The sequence below is a fragment of the Podarcis cretensis genome (genome assembly GCF_951804945.1).
Source record: "Podarcis cretensis genome assembly, chromosome: 8".
Classification (NCBI taxonomy): Eukaryota; Metazoa; Chordata; class Lepidosauria; order Squamata; family Lacertidae; genus Podarcis; species Podarcis cretensis.
In genome coordinates this window covers 31435955-31458391 of record NC_137177.1, presented here as the reverse complement: position 1 = coordinate 31458391, position 22437 = coordinate 31435955, and the positions used below count along the sequence as shown (strand labels likewise).

The 22437-nt window shown below is 44.6% G+C and overlaps 1 protein-coding gene across 2 annotated transcripts in view; it reads right to left on the bottom strand.

Moving 5' to 3' along the window:
* Positions 1-22310, bottom strand: part of LOC307222459 (angiopoietin-2-like) — a 31987-nt gene extending 9677 nt beyond the window's left edge. Inside the window, exons 1-2 of one of the 2 annotated variants that reach the window (XM_079987754.1) lie at positions 22188-22310; positions 3849-4117 (exon numbers count right to left, since the gene is read on the bottom strand). In XM_079987754.1, the coding sequence (XP_079843880.1) occupies positions 3849-3878 (30 nt within the window). In that variant the 5' untranslated portion in view covers positions 3879-4117; positions 22188-22310. Of the gene's footprint in view, positions 1-3848; positions 4358-22187 lie in introns of those variants that run through there. The other variant, XM_079987753.1, reaches the window with a different exon arrangement.
* Between the last annotated feature and the right edge of the window lie 127 nt (positions 22311-22437).

Sequence of the window (22437 nt, the reverse complement as noted above, 5' to 3'; positions counted from 1 at the left end):
TCGGGGGACAGCGGGGACCTGACCTGGTTTTGGGGGAGAAATAAAGGAATTTTTTTTCCCTTTATTTCCCCCCAAAAAAACTAGGTGCGTCCTATGGGACGGAGCGTCCTATGGGACGAAAAATACGGTAATTTGCCATTTTGTTGCTCATTAGAGCTCATCCACACTTTAGTTTGTCACGTGATTTCTAGGCACAAGACCAGAAATCTTAGTGAGTTTTTTTGCCCCACTGCTTTCCCCAGGAAAACCTGCTGTTTACTGCTGAATTGTAACAGATATCAATGGGTTTCCGTGGAATGGTATTTGTTCTGGTGCAGCAGTAAACAGGGGGTTTTCCCGGGGAAAACAGAGGGACAAAACTAAAACCTCTTGGACCCATGACCAGAAATCACGGGACAAACAGAATAACTTACAGGATGAACTGATGTGTGGATAAACCCTTAGTTTGGAGAGCCTTTTGGAGCTCTTTGCAGACCGATGGACTGCAGCCTTCCTATTTTGGCTCATCTGCACTTTTTCCTATTAGCTTCCAGACCCAGTTCAGTGCTGGTGGAATGAAAGTCAGGAGCCTTCCATAGGTCTGGTTTTAGATTGGCTGAGGAAATGCTGATCCAGATCCCACCTCTTAACAGAAGAGAAGCTGTGACCCAACCGATGCTGTTAGACTACAGCTCCCATCATCCCTGACTGTCCTGGCTGAGGCTGATGGGAGCTGGACTCAAGCCACTGCTGTGTTAGGTGTAAAGTAATATTGCCAGAACTGAGAAGGGGTGAGCAGCATACAGAAAGGCAACCTATGATTCAAACCTGTCAAAATGAATGTTAAAATGACATGTTCCTTTTTTAAGGTAGCAAAATTAATCTCCAGTGAAAGCAGTTCCTCCTACACAACTTAGAAACATACATGGCCAAGGTACGTGATTCGCTCCAGAATATCTCCCCCAAATACATTTGTTTTATCTCTAGCCTCCTACTGATTCTAGAAGATTTCCTGATGAAGAGGAAGACTTTTCCAATAAACCCCAGAGAACGGGAACCTTCAAATGTTTTTAAGAGCATTGTCTAATAAGGCCCCCAAAGCTCTCTCATTTCTATAGTTAAAGGCTACTGGTTACTGCAGTGCTGGCTAATGGGCAAGAATTATAGGGCGGACAGATTGTTCTGAGTGTCACAAAATAAAACAGGGCAGGAAGTAGAGTCCTTTGGAAACAAGACTGCCCGACCAAAAACTTGTAATTAGAGAGCAGGCTTGGCGCCAGAGGTTGCGGAGGGGGCGCAGTTAGGGAGCTGTCTGGACCCAGATTTGCTAATGGTCCCAAAGACTATCTTAGCTTTCACTTGCCAGTGGGGTATTGCCAGAGCAAAATCCAGGGCTGGCTAAAGACATTTTGGCACCCAAGGCAAACCACAAAATGCTCCCCCCACCAGGGAATATGGAGTGAATGAACATGTCGGGGGGATAAAGATCTATTTTGGGAACAAGGGGGGAATCAAACCAACCTCACGCTAAGTGCATGCAATCCCTAGGATATCCCAAGAGGCTGCTGTAGAGGTGGCATTGGGGTGCGGGCTGCTGATGACACAACAGATCCATCCTCCAAGGAGTACACTGTAGCTGTTGGTTATACCATTGCAGCAGCAGGCAATGCGTTCCTTGGAGGCTGGATCTGTTGCCCCTGTGAATCCTGCTGCCCAAAGCAGTCGCCTCACCTTGCCTCATGAGTGGGCCAGCCCTGACAGAACATACAACAATCATTTCACCCTTCCCTGCCCTCTTCTTAAAGAAATATGATGGTTGTAGACCTCAGGGTCAACCCAATGCATGCAGTCGGGTCTCCATAGCTGATAGATACCTCCATGTGGAATGCTCATGTGTAACCACTCTTCCATCCTAAACCTTTTTCTCATCCTGAAGAAAGCATCTTCTGCCTGCTGCCCTCAAACAGCTGAAGCAAAGGAGAATAGTTTTCTGGCAGGGAGAGCAACTGCCACATGGGTATCTAAGGATATTAATGCCACCGGACGGTCACTTTCTAGTTACCGGGCCTGTACTGAGACCTTTCAAGAGAGTGTATTTAAAATTATATAATTACAGAGTCATGAAAATGTCCACATGCATATCAAAATGCTAGGCTGGAAAGAGAGCAGTATATGCAATGCATTCCTAAAGTACATTGCCCCCTCTCCCCCCTTTTTGCATCTGACATTCTTCTTCCCCACCACTGTTCTGCATGTGCATAGCTGAAAAGCCAGTTGCACTGTTATTTTAAGAACAAGAGCAGCAATAAAGCAATTTGAAAATGACAGAGGCACATGCACACTCACTGTGGGGAAAGTGCCTGCTCTTGATTAATCGTTAAAATGTTGGATGAGGTTACAAGCAGAGGAGTCACTGTGGTCATCTTACTGCATATTCCTGAGTCACATCCGCCACTGTTTTAGATTAGGGTTGCCAACTGACTGGGGGGGGGGGGAATACCTAGTATGCTCCGGTACCTTGATCAGCAGGTTGCTTTGTAGGTGAAGCATTCACATTTATACTTTTGATTTAGATTTAATTGTGCTAATAATGCATGCTGTTTAACCCTAAAATGGAAAATCAGAGCAATATACATATTGTTACCTTAGCCTTACTACTAAATGAAAACTAGCCCCACAGTGTGGCAGGAGAAAGGCATGAGAATGTAGGTAGCCAAAAAGATAGCGATAGATAGATAGATGATAGATATTCTGCCTTTCTCTTGCCACATTGCAGCACTTGTGGAAATTGACAAAAAGCATCTGATCAGAAGAATGTGTTCTGGCCCAGACATGCACATTGTGCTTCTTTGGTCAGCCTAAGCTAGAATCCAACATGGCATCAACAGCTTTGCTGTGACCCACCTGGTGTGACTTTGTGACCTGCCTGTGGGTCCTGATCCATGGCTGAAGAGTAAAGTGTGCATAAAAATGCATTATATTAGGGGAAGTTGCTTCGTAAAAAACATATATATTTGGCAAAATTGCACACAAAGATGTGCATATTAGGAGAAATACTAAAATGCTGGTGGGTATTCATGCAGCCTTTTTAAAAAAATCATAAACTGTAGAGAACTGAAGAGTGAAAAAATGATAAACCGAGGTAAACTGAAATTGACGGATTCACCCATTCCTAGTTCAAGGCAAAAGCAAGATTCAAAGAGATTTTCCAATTCACAACTCAGTCTTTCAGTCACATTGTGACACTCTAGGTGCATGTTCACACCACACTCAGCTATGCCAGTCTCTTAAGCAGCATTCATTAATGCTAATGGAGCTTGTACAGGAGATCTCCCCACCTGACTGTGTTCTTTGTGGATCTCTGCAGATGACTTATATAGATCTCCCCTGATTCTGCTGCACAAGGGGACTGGAGGTATGATGCTGCAACCTTCCTGAAGCAAAGTAGATCTAGGTCCAGTCAGTGCATGGATAGGAGGCTATACGGAAACCCCATAATGAGTTATTAACAGTTAATGGCCTTTTAGGCTTCCTCCACATGAACAGGAGTTCACTTTTTGAATAATAAGAATTATATGTCACGGGGTGTGTGGAGGGAATCAGGATTTTTGAGATACTTAGGTGAGGCATGGCCAAAAAAAGGTTGGGAACCACTGATCTAAGGCCATATATACACAATATATTTAAAGCACACAGAAAGGATCCTGGAAAATGTAGTTTACCCCCTTGCAGGGCTATAATTCCCAGCACCCTCAACAAACTACAGTTCTCAGGATTCTTAGGGTGGTGGGATGTGCTTTGAATGTATGGTGTATGCACAGCCTAGGAGGACATGACAGTCCCTTGCAGATCCAAGCCCCTGGTCTTACCTTCTGTAGCCACTGGGTGTTATTTTCCATGATGTTTTCCAGCTGCTGAAGCCTCTTTACTGGCCACTTGGCCTCGGCTAGGGAGGGAGCATCCCTCTGGAGTGAGTTGGAAACCTGGTATTCGGCAGCAGGCGAGTCACAGCCCCCAAGCTCTGGCAGCAGGAAAGTGTAGGTGCAGGAGCCATGCTGCAGCTGGTGCTGGAGGTGCCTTGCAGGAGCATCCTTCCCCTTCACATGGGGGCCAAGTCCTAGAACCACTGGATTCACCCCTGCCCAAACAGGGAAGAAGAAGAAGAGATATGCCAGTGCTCCCCAGCTCCTCATATTCCAGTCCTGCCTCAGAAAGCTTTCCTGTGTATCTGAGCTCCTTCAGTCCCACGCTGTGACCTATTGCACCTTCCTCTGAAGAAGTGTGACGGGAGACAGCCTTCAAGCACTCCGTGTCTGCGTGCAGGGAAGCCCCGTCAATTGCTTCTCCAATCCCTGGCTCACGTCCTCCTGACCACTGCAGGAAGTTTTATTATTATGGTTTTTTAAACCCTCCCACCATCTCCCTCCTCTCTTGCCCCCCTACAGGTTTTTGGAACACAGCCTGGCTTCATTTAAAGATGCTTTGTCTCTCTGCTCACTGAGTCAAGCTCCACTTCTGATGAGATAATTACACCGCAAGAATGTACACTCCAAAGTCAATTGCGCTTGGATCTCTCTGCTTTTCTCCAGCGCACTCCTGTCCACAACCACCCCCTCTGCCAGCCAGCTGGATAAGAGAAAGAAACAAGAGTTTCTGTTTCCAAAATTGGCACCTGGGATATGACTGCACAAGAAATCCTGCTTCAGTGATAAAGCAGGAGCACAGGAAGAAAATTTCCCCAAAGCAGGGACAATTGGCATGGGAGAACTTAGCATTAACGTTTAGCCTTCATGATAGGTGCATGAACCATGACTAAAAGCATTAACCCTAAACATCAGGGAAGCAGATTGAAGCTAAACATTAGGGGAATGTTCTTGATAGTAAGGGGCTGTTAACAAATGGCTAAAGGGGGTTCTCCTTCCCTGGAGGTATTTAAGCAGAGGCTGGATGGCTATCTCCCAGGGATGCTGTACTTACATCACACATGGAGCAAGGATATCTTGTTTCAGGCCAGGTCCCAGCTAGAGGGGGTCCACAATAAACCCAAGTTTAAACCCCATTTAAGGCTAGCTTACCTAACATGAAAGGGACGCGGGTGGCACTGTGGGTAAAACCTCAGCGCCTAGGACTTGCCGATCGCATGGTCGGCGGTTCAAATCCCTGCGGCGGGGTGCACTCCCGTCGTTCGGTCCCAGCGCCTGCCAACCTAGCAGTTCGAAAGCACCCCCGGGAAGGTAAACGGCGTTCCGTGTGCTGCACTGGCTCACCAGATGCAGCTTGTCACGCTGGCCACGTGACCCGGAAGTGTCTGCGGACAGCGCTGGCTCCCGGCCTCTTAAGTGAGATGGGCGCACAACCCTAGAGTCTGTCAAGACTGGCCCGTACGGGCAGGGGTACCTTTACCTTTACCTTTTACACCTAACATACGTACATTCCTTTAATCCTTAAAACAGCCCTGGCAGGTCACCTGAGACCTCCTAGAGACCTTGCATTTGATTTTACCCAGAAGCTGCACGGTCCACAACTCACATTCAAGAGCCACTGCAAAACATACCCATCACATCTGCTTTGTCTAGACGTAGAACTTCCCTTTAACAGCCCAACCCTTTTTTCTTACTTGAAATTTGTTCTCCAAAACTTTCTTTTTTCTTTTTTTAAAAATGTATTTTTGTTAAAGATTTTCTTGGTTTCCAAACTATGTGCAATCTCTCTCTCTTTTTTTCTAGTAACATTTTTTACAAATCGGTTTCATTTGTTGAGACATTCTGAGTAGAATCCCAAACATTTTTTAAAACTGTGTTTCGGGAAAATCTACTGCTCTATCCTACAAGGCTAATTAGGAGCGTATTTGTTCCAATAAATGTTTATGGCTCCATTCCATGGAATCCCACACAGACTGTGATTTACGGTATCTCCCTTTTCTCTTATTCTTTTTTAAACACAACAACTTCTCTATATCCCTGCACTTTCCCAGTTGCATAAATGCTGGTTGGTCCCTTCTACATGTCACTAAAGAAACTTTGAATGAACAGTTTGAGCGTCACTTGTCTGCATAGGTCTGGTCTGAGGAATCCCAGCCTCCTGCATCCAAAATGAGATGGGGGAAAGCTAGACCAAATGGAAGAGGTTCCTTTGTTTGTGTCAGTGCACACAAAACCTGTAAAACTTGCCAATTTCCGAGCAAGAGGATGCACATTTCAGACTGTAGTTGGTTTCTCTGTGGGTGGGGCTTAAGGACTGAAAGCGTCTTGGGTGAAGGGACCTATGATGGGTCCCCTCCTGTCAGGGGGTCCTGGTAGACTTACTTGCCATGGGATTCCTGGTTAGAGCTCCAGAAGTACCTAACAGACTTATTTATTGCCCTCCCCCATAAAATAAAATTAATAATAATAATAATAATAATAATAATAATAATAATAATTGTCAGCACTTAATGTGAGGGAAGGCCTGGTGAAGGGTGATCTATTGGGTAGTGCCCATGATAGTAGGGCCTCTGGTTAAGTACTTAATTCGTTCCAGAGGTCCGTTCTTAACCTGAAACTGTTCTTAACCTGAAGCACCACTTTAGCTAATGGGGCCTCCTGCTGCCGCCGCGCCGCCGGAGCATGATTTCTGTTCTCATCCTGAAGCAAAGTTCTTAACCTGAAGCACTATTTCTGGGTTAGGGGAGTCTGCAACCTGAAGCGTATGTAACCTGAAGCGCATGTAACCTGAGGTACCACTGTACATCTATGTCCTTAGCCTCCACAAAACACAGTGGATACCAGTGTTTGCTGGGGGGCGGTGTGTGCAACCACTCTGTGTTGGGACTGGACAACAAGGCAAACCACAGTTATTTTTCCCCTTTCTGAATCAAACCACAATGTCAACATTGTGCCCACACAAAGCCTCATGTGGCTGTTGTTCTGTACTCCTCACTTTTCTCTGTTCAGCCTCTCTGTGCCTCTTCTATGCTTATGTTCCTTTACTCTGGTTCAGGAGTTTTTAACCCTAGGGGATCCATGATTAGGCACCCATAAACTGGATGCAACCCATGTAATAAAATAAAATGTATGCAATATTTTGTATCTGTATTTTTCTAAGGAGGGGGTCCATAGCTTTAATCAGATTCTTGGAGGTGCTCGTGAACCCCTCCCAAAGGTGAAAAACCAGTGCTTTAGGTCAATAGGCTTTGATGCACTAAAGAGCTCTGGTGATTTTATTTATTTATTTTCATTTGTTAAAGCAGAGCAAGCAGAAGAGTTTGTGGCTTTTTTTAAGTTAAAAGTTTAATTTAACTTAAAAAAATAATAATCTGCAGCTCTGCATGGGAGGAAAAAAAAATACTCCAGAACTCCTAATCATTGTTAGCAGACAATCAAACCCCAGGCAGTACTAAGTACCGTATATTTTCACCTGTAATGCCTACTGAAGGGCATCCTCTCCCACCACTAAAAAAAAGTATGTGGAAAGTCAAGACAGCCAGCAGGAAGCTGCAAATATATATATATATATATATATATATATATATATATACACACACACATACACACACACACACAAGCTTCTCAGCCACCCTTCATTATTTTAGGAAAAGAAAGTGAAAGAAACAAACCCTGCTCCCCTCAAAAATGTGAAACTAACATTGATTTTGGTGTTTTACTTGGCCTAATAAAAGCATTGACCTAATATGGAGCATGGAGTAAAGTAAATCACTTTAATTCCCCTCACAAAAGTCTCTAAGCTTATTTGTCTGCAATTTGGCAGGCTTAATCCACTCTGGAGGAGTTATTGTGTTGGCAAATTTCATTTATTTCTGCCAAATGGGGGAAAACGTTATAAGAGTTTTTAGAACCGCATAAAGAGTGAAGAGGGAACACGGGGTTTCATTTTGACACAATGGCTCAGAACCCAAACTACAGAGCAAATAACAAACATAGGAATTTTTTTGAAGGTGAAGCCTGGGGCCTGTGCACACCCCTAGTGTTTTTTGGTATGAGAATTGCTAACATGGTGCAGTTTCACATAGAATTGCTGACAGGAGAAATGTGGAGTCGGGTGGGGAAAAATAAGTCATTAACTGTGGCTGTATGAGCCTCTTAGAGGAGTTCAGCGTTTTATCTATTCGTCTTCTATCTAATAACAAAGTCCCAGCACTTCCTGCTTCAGAGTTCCAGCTATGTTGGGGACCTCCTGGCATAAGAAGAAGGAATTTGGCATGATGTGATTTCGAAGTGGGGGAAGGCAGTTTTGATTCCCACCTCTACGTTGTTGTGAGTTTGGGGGTGGGGGGTTAGGCTGCATGCCTGAGTCCCTTCTAATTCCTGGATCCAAAAAGGATTCAATTGTTGGGATAGCCAGGCAATCTTCTTGGTAATGGCCCTTAGGTTGTGGTTGTTGTTTAGTCGTTTAGTCGTGTCCGACTCTTCGTGACCCCATGGACCAGAGCACGCCAGGCACTCCTGTCTTCCACCGCCTCCCGCAGTTTGGTCAGACTCATGTTTGTAGCTTCGAGAACACTGTCCAACCATCTCGCCCTCTGTCGTCCCCTTCTCCTTTTGCCCTCAATCTTTCCCAACTTCAGGGTCTTTTCCAGGGAGTCTTCTCCTCTCATGAGGTGGCCAAAGTATTGGAGCCTCAGCTTGGGTGCAGGTCATTAAGGTAATAAAGGAAGTAGCTCTGTGCCAGAGGGAAAATGGGTGGGCTCCCCTCCCTCAGCTGGCTAGTAGTTAGAAGGACAAAAGCCAGAGTTGAGGGGTGTGAGAGGACTAGAAGTTAGAAGCAGGCTGCAGGCAGAAGCCTGAGAGGGAGAGATATGTCTGATTTCTGTTTGAATCCAAAGCTGTGGCTATGAGAGAAGCAAGACCCTCTTAGGGTGATAATGCTGTGAGCCCCTCCAGCGTAGCCTCAGGTTGTATATACAGTCATACCTCGGGTTCAGGTTGCATTTTTTCAGGTTACGGACCGCCGAAACCTGGAAGTACCGGAATGGGTTACTTCTGGGTTTCGGTGGTCACGCATGCACAGAAGTGCTAAATCACACTATGTGCATGTGCAGAAGCACCGAATTGCAACCCGCGCATGCGCACACGCACCGCTGCAGGTTGTGAATGCTGCAGGTTGCGAACGTGCAACCCGCACGGATCACGTTCACAACCCGAGTGTCCACTGTATGCGTAAATAAACCATATAGCATAAAGACACCACAGTCTCTGGTATCCCTCATTCACAGAAACTGAACCTTGGGTAAGTGCTTGGAACCCCTGGAATCTTGCACCACTCAGAGACTGGGGTGGCGTGCAACAATATTTTCTGACTTGGATCTCTGCCCAGGTGAATTTGTTTCTTACAAAGTGCTGTACATATTCAATTTGCCTCTTTCTGTCTCTCTCTCTCTCTCCCCCCCCCCCCACTTTGGACATTCTGTCTTTATGTCACTTCATCTTGGGCCAAAGTCTGGGAAATGTTGTAGGCCCCCAAAAGTTTGGGATATTAAATGAAACTGAAGTTCATCTTTGAAAACAGACTTTAAAATGGCATTTTCTTCTGTTTAATATAAAGAACCTCAGAGACCCATCTAGTCCAGCCTCCCTGTTCACACAGTTGACAACCAGATGCCTTTGGGAAACCCATAAGCTTGACACAAGTACAAAAGCACTGTCCCTTCTTGTGATTTCCAGCAACAGGCAGTCTGAGGAATACTGCCGCCAACAGTGGAGGCACAACATAGCAATCATGGCCAGCAGCCATTGATATATTTTTCCTCTGTGAATTTTTCTAATCTTTCAAAGTCATTCAAGGTGGTGGCTATGACTACGTATTGTGGGAGCAAATTCCATAGTTTAACTACATGCTCTGAGAAGTCCTGAAGATGCTGTTATCTGTCCTGAATCTTCCAACGTTTAGCCTTATTAGTTATCTTGGAGTTCTAGTATTATGAGAGAGAAATACATTTCTGTATCTACTTTCTTCATACTATGCATAATTTTATATACCTCTGTAATGTCCCCTCCTTGCCTTTTCCCCTTTCTAGTTGCAGTTTGAAAATGTTGTACGTTCGCACATTTCCTTCAATATATTAAAAAAAATGTATTTTTGCTGAGCCTTTGGGAGTATGAAATTTATGTAAAATGGAGATTATTAAATGGTCAATTCAAGGGTATACAGTTAATAAGCTAGTACTCCTTTAAGTGGTCAAGAGTCCTTGTTTTAAACAGCCCATTCTGCCCCTCCTCCTCCTGAGAAATATCTTGCAAAATAGTTCATCCGGATCACTGCCCCTTGCATATTTTAAATTTTGCGAGATGTTTGTGTGTGGCTATGCTCATTAATATCTCTGAAACACAAATATTTTGGCTAGCATAATCACTCTGATTTAGAGGTCATCGGGAGTAATATTTCTGTGCAGCTCTAGAGCATGTTAAATTGCAAGGCTGCTTATCTGGGCTGAATGTATAGCCTGTGAACATTTGGAGAAGAATCTGCCACAGAACAGATGCTTGGTCTAGAAGCCGTCTCCAGCCCCAAGAATTACCCTGTAGCACAACAAAATCAGGTTCAGAAATACACCAGAATATTTATTGTGTAAAAAGGTACAGGATTTCAGCAGGAATTTGCAGGTGATGCATTGATTGGAAACAAAGCAGTACTGTATGTCCACCACACTTTTGCAGGCACAAAGGACTCAGCTATACAGCTGCAAATAAAACATTTGACACAATGTGACACTAGATGGTGATGGTGAGCCTTATGGAAAATTCAATGTATTTTTTAAAACGCTCTTTAAAAAAGCATTTTCAGAATGGTTTTTATACGTGTATATTCCACCAAAGTGTCCTGAAAGTGGAATCATGTGTAAAGGTAAAGGTAAAGGTACCCCTGCCCGTACGGGCCAGTCTTGACAGACTCTGGGGTTGTGCGCCCATCTCACTTAAGAGGCCAGGGGCCAGCGCTGTCCGGAGACACTTCCGGGTCACGTGGCCAGCGTGACATCGCTGCTCTGGCGAGCCAGAGCCACACACGGAAACGCCGTTTACCTTCCCGCTGGTAAGCGGTCCCTATTTATCTACTTGCACCCGGAGGTGCTTTCGAACTGCTAGGTTGGCAGGCGCTGGGACCGAGCAGCGGGAGCGCACCCCGCCGCAGGGATTCGAACCGCCGACCTTTCGATCGGCAAGTCCTAGGCGCTGAGGCTTTAACCCACAGCGCCACCTGCGTCACCTGGAATCATGTGTAGCTGCTCCAATACCAACATGAATGTAAATCATGATGAATGCATGATTAAAAGGACTTTTGGAGCCCCCCCCCCCCCAATCTCTCTGCCTCCAAGGGGTAAACAAAGTCTTTTTTCTCACCAGGTCAGACTCTCCTGCTGGAAGACGTTGTACTATCATCTCTAACAAACTCCAGCACACCACAGATGCCAATCCACGGTCCAGAAGAACACTGACTTGAGGATAATCTTTCATGCTCAAGCAGGATAATATCCAAGTCTTTTCTGGAAACTGAAACTGATTGCCAACTTGGGGGATTATGTCATGTACATTAAACATATAATTTCTATACATTCAGGCTTCCACTCTCAGTTTGGAAAGTGACCCTGGTTATGATGAATAGATTTTGGCTGAAATACAGGATTGAATTTGGATACATCTCTGGAATGACTGCTTGGTTTTTACAACAGTCGCTGCGATCACAATCTCAAGCAATTGTTGTTCTGGCTTCACTTCTACATGGGTGTGGAGCTGGAGGAAGCTGCTGCCAGCCAAACATTGGAGTCCGAGTGAGTATAATGGTAAGAGCCAGGATGGGGAACTTCCAGCCCATGGGCTTGATGTGGTCCAGGGGGGATCTGCCCCTGGCCCATGGACTAACCTCCTCACCCTGCCCCCAATGAAGCCAATGGGAGGCTATTGTTGTCATGACCCTTGCATCTAGCAGTGATCCAGACAGGTTCAAGGCTCAGAGCTGGCTGATATGGAAGATATGGAAATAGTATGTTAGACTGTTCAGCAGGGGTCACCAGCTTTCCTAGGCCAGTGGGCACATTTGGAATTTTGAGAAAGTGCCATGGCACCAGTCCCAAAATGGCTGCCATGGGGTGGCATAACACAAAATGGATGCAGAAAAAGAGACAGGCATTGTCTACATTGTCTATTGGCAGTTGTTCTCTTGGGTTTCAGGCACTGCCCCCTTCACAGCCCTACCTAGAGATGTCAGGGTTTGAACTTGAGACCTTCTGCACGCAACGCAGATATGGTCATTGCAGATTGGGATGTAATCCAGATCACATCCACCCCCCGCCCAACTCTGGCTAAAAACACCAGCTGGGTCTGATCGGATCTGACAGTGCCACAGTTTCTTGCCATCTGCTTTTTCTCTGTGCCAGACAGCAGGAATGGCTATGAAGTAATGGATGGCCAACACGTAGCGCATGGAAAACTCCAGAAGTCTGCTGGGGGGATCTAGCTGCCTCCCCCCTTGCCCCCCACAGCTGTTTAGATGAGAAGCCAGGACTTCTGGCATATCCATAACTTGACGAGACCCTTGGAGCCTGAGCTTGGCCAAAAGGAACCAGAGTCAACGTGCTTTGGCCTGTTCCTCACCCACAATGGAAACTGCAGTTTTACTGTCAGCATTTTCTGTAGGTGAGAAAGGCCTCCACCTGCGTAAAAAGGAAAACAAAAGCCCCAAGAGCCATCCGTCAGGCTGATAGTTTCCAGCTAAAGTTCCAAATGGCTGCATGGGGGAGAACAAGAAAAGGAATGGAGGCAGCTGGAGCAAAAAAGAGATGGATCAGGGCACGCCATTCAGCTGTGGGGTGAGCCCAGCTGCAGTGCAGAAATGGCAGGTGTGGAAACCAGTTACTGACTCAGCCATCACTCTTATCCCTCCTCGACACTTCAAGGTGGGCTGCCTGCCATATGTATATGAATTAGCACTGCATTATCATTTGTGCATGGTATGCTCATCAGCTTATTCATTTTTCTTTTTTCAAGAAAAATGTAAGGAGAGCCCTGCTGCCAGTGGCCCATCTAGTTCAGCATCTTGTTCTCATAGTGGCCAAACAGGCCCCCCACTTCTGATTCCCAGCAATGGATGTAAAAGTTACCTTTGTACACTAGGCTACTTTTTACACACACCCCTCTCTGCCCTCCATCCACCAAGCAAGTCTTTATCAGAGCTCAAGGACACCTTCCAGCCATGTAAAAGCAATAAAAGACAGTGTGAAGCAGGGCTGGCGATAGGTATGTCCAGAGGAGAGTCAATAGGGCCACGAAAAGAAACTGAAAGGGACACATTTTGTAATGTTTACAATAAGTCAATTCTCTTTATTACTTCTCTCAGTTGCTGCCACTCATCCACATCTAAAAGCCTCTCCTGCTCCCATATACAGTGGTACCTCAGGTTACATACGCTTCAAGTTACAGACTCCGCTAACCCAGAAATAGTGCTTCAGGTTAAGAACTTTGCTTCAGGATGAGAACAGAAATTGTGCTCCGGCGGCGCGGCGGCAGCAGCAGGAGGCTCCATTAGCTAAAGTGGTGCTTCAGGTTAAGAACAGTTTCAGGTTAAGTACGTACCTCCGGAACGAATTAAGTACTTAACCTGAGGTACCACTGTATGTTTTGAGGGGGGAGGCAGTTGAATTTTTCTTTCATCGTTGGTGCTCAGATCAATAATTCACAGGGAACAACGCAACAAGGTTTGTGTGGACCACCATCAGCACTCGTGCACTATCATTACAAGCTGGGAGAGAACAAAACCAAGACCATCTTTGCTTGAGCAAAGGACAGTTCACCCATCACCTGTGGTGATGGTCATTTAAAAATGTATCATTTTGTAGTTTTGTGAGAATAGCAGTTTATATTTTAAACTCCTAAACCTCACAGCTTCTGAGCATAGCAGCAAAGGGCAAACGTAGGAAAGAAAGTACAGTGGTATTTTTGTTTATGAACTTAATCCGTTCCGGAAGTCCATTCTTAAACCAATGCGTTCTTAAACCAATACATACTTTTTCATAGCAGTGGGGGACTCAATTTACAAATGGAACACGCTCAACAGGAAGCAAAACATGTTCTTATTCCAAGGCAAAGTTCACAAACCAAAACACCTACTTCCGGGTTTGCAGTGTTCTTAATCCAAGTTGTTCATAAACTAAGCTGTTCTTAAACCAAGGTACCACTGTACTTCTTTACCTGTTTGACAGTTCTCTGTATTGGACTGACGATTAAAAATACCACAGAAACGAGACCAGAGTGGCTCAAAGTCTTGCTTGCTGCTGTGATGTGTGGATAATGTAACTAAACTACACTAACAAAACCAATCCAAAATCCATTCCCAACCAAACTAATCTGATATACATAGATATATTTAAATGCTATTTGCAGCATCAGCAAAAACCAAGTTGCATCTGTGTTTTCTCTATAGTGTTCACCCCCATTTATGCCATTATCCCCTTCAGCTCTCCCTTCCCCAGAGGAAACTGACAGAGAGGAGGAACTCACCCATCACCCCCATCTCTGGAAATTCTCATTATGTTTTCAATCCCACACATTTATTTTGGAGGGGAAGGAGAGGGTATGCATTGATTTGGCATTCCTTCTTCCTTATGTTGTTTTCGTCAAGCACAAAAAGAACCCCACCTATTTTGAAAGCCCCATAAATTACAGAGAAACATTACCCCCCATGCAACAGCAAGGCCCCTTGGCTATATTAATGGTGGTATTGGGGCCTTCTGCCACTCTTCAAAGACCAGGGAACATTCCTTGGCTGCACAAGAGAAAAAGGTGAGCCATTGTTGATTTGCAAAGCCCTAAAGTAACATGGGTTAAGTCCAGTGATAAACAGAAATCCCTCAAGTTAAACATTTGGGAGTCAAGAGTATCCGTTCAGTATAAGCACCAATTGCAGCTTAAAGCGCAGCTATGAAGTGCCGTTTGGGGTGGACCCCTCATCCAGCAGACTGGCAAGATAGTTTTTCTGTTCAGCTTTTCTGTCACCCAGAAAGGCAGTAGGATAGTTGGGTAATTACCCAACTTTCGACTTGAACGATCTTATGAACAACTCCTCTAATCACTATCCTCATCATCTACAATTTTAAAAGATAAGATGGTTCCTGTCTGCAGGCTCACAATCTAGTAGGCATGATACAAAAGGAAAAAGGAAAGCAAAGCAAAGCAAAGCGGGAAAACAGGCATAAGAGCAACTGAGCTAACACCAGGAGAGGGAAGGAGCCAAACCAGTCTCCCTCTTGCCATGTGGCTGCCTTAGAAGAAGGGCAGCTCTGTATTGATCCATCTAGCTCCGCAGATCTACCAATCTGGTGGCAGCACCTCTCCAGGACTGCAGTCATTGTTCTCTCCTAGCCACATTTGGAGATGAGTGTGATTGAATCATTTAGATAGCTGAGTTGGGATTTGAACCCTTGTCTCCCTAGGCCCTAGTCCAACTCACTAACCACTACACCACACCGGCTCACCAAATTAAACTTGTTTTGGATGCAGATTTTGGACGGCTGTGGTATGAAGTAAACACACAGCCTTCTGCCCCTCTGGCACCCATCTCCTGTCTCTGCTCTGAAACATGCGTCCTTGGGTGCGAGGCCTTGCTCTGAGGTTATCAAAGCCATGGGATGAATTTGCAACCTCACACCACCACACTTTATTAATAGAGGCAGCTCTGCCTTTCCTATCTATAGGAGACAGTTGTGCCCTTGTCATGCCAAACAGCTGTCACAGAAGACTATGGCAAATGTCACCCATCAAATGCTTTTGATAGCTTTCCTTGAAAGCAGCAAGGAGGTGTCATAAATTTGCTCGTGATTATGCAAAGCAGGCCCCTCTCTAGGGTTGCCTTCAGATTGTCCATCTTTTGCAGGAAGGATTCGGGTTAGTGCAATTAAAGTGGATTACAGTGCTCTAGTGCAATAAATCCCGCCCTGCCCCTTTTTAAAGGAAAGTTGCAATTAGAAAAGTGATGAGGAAGAACTGAAAGTGTGAGATGAATAATTAACTGGGATGATTAACCATCACGCAATCAAATCAGAATGAATTTCGAATGAACGTTGTATAACTTAACAAATCAGAAAAAATGCTCAATAAAGACTGGACTTAGTCTAACGTCCACTGTGATGGAGAATGGTTCGGGATAGGGAAAATCATGGGATTTATTTTTTTGACTCAGCACTACATATTAAGAAATAAGTTTTTCTTAAGAAAAGCACACAGCTGAATATTGCCCAGGAATATCAACGACTTGGGAAAGTATGGGAGTGTAAAAAAGAGGTATCTGTTATGTACTGAAGTTCTCACCCTGGGCCAGCAGGGGGATACTGTAGATAGTTATGCAAATGAAGGATCGAAAGTGACGTTCAGTGATTGGATAGTTTGTATGCAAATGAAGGATCGAAAGTGACGTTCAGTGATTGGATAGTTTTAGAAAGTTGTTGCAGTAACAAGGTACTGGAGCTCTATACAGTGGTGCCCCGCAAGACGAACGCCTCGCAAGATGGAAAACCCGCTAGACGAAAGGGTTTTCCGTTTTGGAGGCGCTTCGCAAAACGAATTTCCCTATGGGATTGCTTTGCAAGACGAAAATGTCTTGCGAGTTCCTGCGGGTTTTTTTTCCTCCCCCCCCTTTTTCTAAGCCGCTAAGCCGCTTATCAGCTGATCCGCTAAGCCACTAAAAGCCGCTAATAGCGCTAATCCACTAAGCCATCAATGAGCTTGCTTCGCAAGACGAAAAAACCGCTAGATGAAGAGAATCGGGGAACGGATTCTTTTCGTCTTGCGAGGCACCACTGTATAAGCAGGCTGACTGAGCCCTTCAGCTCAGTTCAGTTCTGGCCTCAGAATAAAGAAGAGCTGTTTGAAGAATCGCTGTGTCGTCTGATATGTTCGCCCACAACTTAACAGTATCTCTTGGGTTTAAGGAATTCTGTTCTTTTCTCTGTCACTGCAAAATCATTTGCTCCTCCCAAATAAGCCCCACTGGCACAGATACACCTTTCACAGGAAAGGAGACACTGCTCCGGTTTAATAGGCAGGAGTACAGGAAGCTGCCTTACACTAATTTGGCCCACAAATTCCTCTAGTCAGGACAGACCCAAGACATTTTGCTGCCTGAGGCAGAGTGGCAAATGGTTCTCCACACCTCCCCCTCCAGCTCATGGTGCATAACATCTGAGGCCAGTCAAGTAATTTTGGCACCTGAGGCAGAGCTCCCCACAAGTGCCTATCACCCTCCTTGGGAGTACAACTACAATAATAAGAAATTAAACAACTGACAATTTGCTGCCCCTATTATGACGCCCAAAAGAAGCTGTCTGAGGCGGCTAACTCAGTTTGTCTAATGGTATGACTGGCCCTGCATCTAGCTCAGTACTATTTCTACTGACTGGCAATAGTTTCCAAAGTTTCCAACAGGAGATGTCAAGGATTGAACCTGGGATCATTTGCATGCAAAGCATGACCATAACATCCTATTTCTTACAGTAGCCAATCATATGCCCCAGGGAAGCCCAGAAGCAGAGCATGAAGGCAATAGCTTACTCCTGCTCCCCAGCAACTGGTATTTGACAGAACCGTTTTGACTAGTAACCATTGGTAGATCTATTCTCTATCTATTCATCTAATCCACTTTTAAAACCACCTAAGCCCACCATGACATTCAGAGGCAGCAAAATTCATAAAGTAAATTATGTACTGTGAAATAGTATGTTTCCATGATATCAGTTTCACTTAGGGTTAAATTAAACAAACAACGGTCAATGTGATTTGCCTCTCCTCCTCCTCAACTCCCATTAATAGTTGGCAGAGCTGCACCGATGTCACACCACATATCATATCATACTCTACAAACATTATTCTGCTTTTTCTTGGCCCTTAAAAACCCCACAATATTTTTCTTAACTATTTTTAAAAGAATTAAATTTAAAGGGGGGGGGGGAATAAACAAATATGACATTTAGAAAAGAAATGCATTATGGCTTTTAGTGGTCCAAGATTACCCAGAAAAAAGAAAATCCTATAATAAAAAATGTTGTTACAATGTCCTTAGTATGTTTAATATAGGCCTGCTTTCTTTAGGACTATGTTCCCTTCAAGGCAGATTTTGCAGAAAACAGCTCCCACCTCTGGACTGAAGTTAGATCAGACTGAGACTTAACTTTGTGAGCCATGTTGGGAATTGAAGCCATATGATCTACTCATCATACAGATAGGAAAAGTAAGCAAGGGCAATAGAATCCACATTTCTTGTTTCCACTGGAGTAAGGACCTAACAGAAGCAGAAGACACCAAGAAGAGGTGGCAAGAATACACAGAGGAATTATACCAGAAAGATATGGATGACTTGTACACCCCAGGTAGTGTGGTTGCTGACCTTGAGCCAGACATCCTGAAGAGTGAAGTCAAATGGGTCTTAGAAAGCACTGCTAATAACAAGGCCAGTGGAAGTGATGATATTCCAGCTGAATTATTAAAATTTTTCAAAGATGATGCTGTTAAGGTGCTACACTCAATATGCCAGCAAGTTTGGAAAACTCAGCAGTGGCCAGAGGATTGGAGAAGATTAGTTTACATCCCTGTAGTAAGCAGGGCTATCCACTCCCCCCCCTTTCCTCCTAGACACTGGTAGGGCTTGGCCAGGAAGGGGGAAAGATCACTATATGTTCAAATCACAAGCCAGACAGTAGAGCTGCCACCACCTCCTCTCCTGGACCACCCTCAAATGGGGTTCAAGAAGAAGACCCCCCCTTCGATATTTACCGGGTTTGCCCAGCCCTGAGTAACTTTACTGTGACGCAGACAGAAATTAAACAGGTAGGTGTCCAAAAGGTAAGCACCAGTTTAGCTTCCCCGAGCAAAGGCACAAAGACAAAAAGTCCTTTCCAAGTTTATTGAAAAAGCCACTCAAAAAGTTGCACATTTCTTAGAAGGTTACAGACAAAACAATAAAAACATTGTAAAATATAATTAAGTAAAACCATACTCACACAGCAACAATAGTTCAAAACACAGAGAGTAGTCAAGAGTCCTTTCACTGGTCAAACACCCCCAGGCAAAGTACCAGGGTGTACAAATCAGATAACATCTCATCCTGCCTAGAGTCAAGATGTAATTGACTCACACCTCTAGAGACAGGGAGCTTTACATTTAAAGAGACCAAACACCCATTCCCCAGAAAGCCACAGTTTTATCTTTCCCACGATGCCTCACTCCCACGTGAACCAGCACCCGACACACCAAGATTTCCCAACTTCACTACAACCTCAATCCCAAAGAAGGGCAGTGCCAACTACTCCAACTACTGCACAATTGCACTCATTTCACACATTAGCAAGGTTATGCTTAAAATTCTACAAGGCAGGCTTAAGCAGTATGTGGACCGAGAACTCCCAGAAGTGCAAGCTGGATTCCGAAGGGGCAGAGGAACCAGAGACCAAATTGAAAACATGCGCTGGATTATGGAGAAAGCTAGAGAGTTCCAGAAAAACATCTACTTCTGCTTCATTGACTATGCAAAAGCATTTGAATGTGTCGACCACAGCAAACTATGGCAAGTTCTTAAAGAAATGGAAGTGCCTGATCACCTCATCTGTCTCCTGAGAAATCTCTATGTGGGACAAGAAGCTACAGTTAGAACTGGATATGGAAAAACTGCTTGGTTCAAAAATGGGGAAAGGAGTATGACAAGGCTGTATATTGTCTCCCTGCTTATTTAACTTATATGCAGAATTCAATTCAATTCAATTCAAAATCCTTTATTAGGCATAACACACCAACAAACAAACAAACATCATATACAACCTGTGTAAAATACGGGCACAGCAAACACAATTTATCCCAGTCCTATTCTTAACTCTCAGAAAGTAAACGATGTACATAAATAACACAATACGATATAATATAGTATAATAATACAACGCAGCAACATCTCCTACCATTAAAAACCACTAAGTGTCTTTATCATGCAGAATTCATCATGTGAAATGCTGGACTTGATGAATCCCAAGCCCGAATTAAGATTGCCGGAAGAAATATCAACAACCTCAGATATGCAGATGACACAACCTTAATGGCAGAAAGTGAGGAGGATTTAAAGAACCTTTTAATGAGAGTGAAAGAAGAGAGCGCAAAATAAGGTCTGAAGCTCAACATCAAAAAAACGAAGATCATGGCCACTGGTCCCATCACCTCCTGGCAAATAGAAGGGGAAGAAATGGAGGCAGTGAGAGATTTTACTTTCTTGGGCTCCATGATCACTGCAGATGGTGACAGCAGTCACGAAATTAAAAGACCCCTGCTTCTTGGGAGAAAAGCGATGACAAACCTAGACAGCATCTTAAAAAGCAGAGACATCAACTTGCCAACAAAGGTCCGCATAGTTAAAGCTATGGTTTTCCCAGTAGTGATGTATGGAAGTGAGAGCTGGACCATCAAGAAGGCTGATTGCCAAAGAATTGGTGCTTTTGAATTATGGTGCTGGAGGAGACTCTTGAGAGTCCCATGGACTGCAAGAAGATCAAACCTATCCATTCTCAAGGAAATCAGCCCTGAGTGCTCACTGGAAGGACAGATCCTGAAGCTGAGGCTCCAATACTTTGGCCACCTCATCAGAAGAGAAGACTCCCCGGAAAAGACCCTGATGTTGGGAAAGATGGGAGGGCACAAGGAGAAGGGGACGACAGAGGACGAGATGGTTGGATACTGTTCTCGAAGCTACCATCATGAGTTTGACCAAACTGCGGGAGGCAGTGGAAGACAGGAGTGCCTGGCGTGCTCTGGTCCATGGGGTCACAAGGAGTCAAACACAACTAAACAAACAAGACAAGGGGTAATGGGAGTTGTGATCCAGCCATATCTGGAGGGCCACAGGTTTCCCATCTCCACATTAGACAGAATGAGGTCATCACCTGGTGTTGGGTGTTATGAAAAGGGCAGCAAACTGTCCTTGTTTCATGGTTGTTGTTGGTCTTGAATGCATTAAGTATTTTATTTGGCATGGGAATCAACATAAGCAGGACACTTCCTTCTCAATGCTTTAAGTCCCCACCCACTCATATTTATTTAATATTTAAGTGTAGCAGGAACCCCCCCACCCCAATCATTCTGTTTGTATAAACTTCACACTCGCACACTACATACGCCACATTTCTGTTATAAATTCATAACGCCACATTTCTGTTATAAATTCATAGAAAATCAACCATACATTGGATTTGCACTGTTCCATTTTTATTTTACTCCATATGACAAGAACTAATAAAGCGGGGTGACTTAGTCCTGGTCAGCCATAATCCCTTCACTGTCTCAGCACATACACAGGAGCCCTGCCCATGCCAACCCTGATGATCCCAGACAGAAGACAATCAAGATCACAAAGAACTTGCATATGGGAGTGGATTCAGCATGGACTGAAACAAAGGACACTGATCAGATCTTCCCTCAGGGGGCAGGAAACTGCAAACTCCCCTTTGTCTCCTGAAGTGACTCATGGGGAGGGGGGAAAGGAGGAACCAGCCAGGTGACAAGACACTCAGGTTACCACCAACTCCTCCCTCAGCCCCTCCTTTCTGTAATGTATGCCTCCCTCAACCCCTCCTTTCTGTAATGTATGCATGATGTTTCTGGGGGTGGGCTAGACCTAGAGGAGGGGAATTTCAAAAGTTTTTATAAGACCTTGCACACTATTCTTCTGGGTCTTTCCTCTCTCCTGCAAGTGAGGGGAATACCCTGTTGCAACAGTTCAATAAAGGCCAAGCCTACAGGCTGCTGTTTTGCTCCAAGTTATCCTGGTTGGTGTCTTTGTTTTGTCCAAGGGAGCCCTCGGATTTTTCCTGCAACATAAGTCACAGGTTAGTAGCAACATTGTATCAGTGAAGTTATTTCTAAGAGTGGTGAAATCATGACCATGTTGTGGTGTTATCAATAATGGTAGTATTTTAGGATTTAATTTTTTTAGAAAAAATTATTCCTAAAAAAAACCCAACAACTATTCCAAAATCACATTTTTGCTCTACCTAGAAAATTATTTCCTTCTTCTTTTATTTCTAGGTGGATACTCTGCTGTCCGATCACAGGGATGCTAAAATCTTGTCTTTCTCTATTGATGTCTATGACTGTGACCTTTGTTCTGCCCCCAGGAACAAAAACACTGATTCTCCCATTTAACCCGCAAATGACCCGTCGAGAAAATAACATGGTTTACTCTACATCTTTTCTTACGTCTACGAAATGTGGAGCCGCTCTACGCGTCCCGTTTTTCTACTGCTCCGCTTCACATTGGTAACCGAACACGGCTCTATGGCATTTTGAAAAGCGGCTACAGGAGCATGCTGGGAGCTGTAGTACAGCGTCGCCTCCCGGGCCTTCTCCAAAGCATGCTGGGTAGGGAATCAAACCGCCGTTTGCCACACGCAACCGTCTAATACAGAATACAGTAGTTTTGAGCGAAGCCTCTAGCTTCCCGGCATGC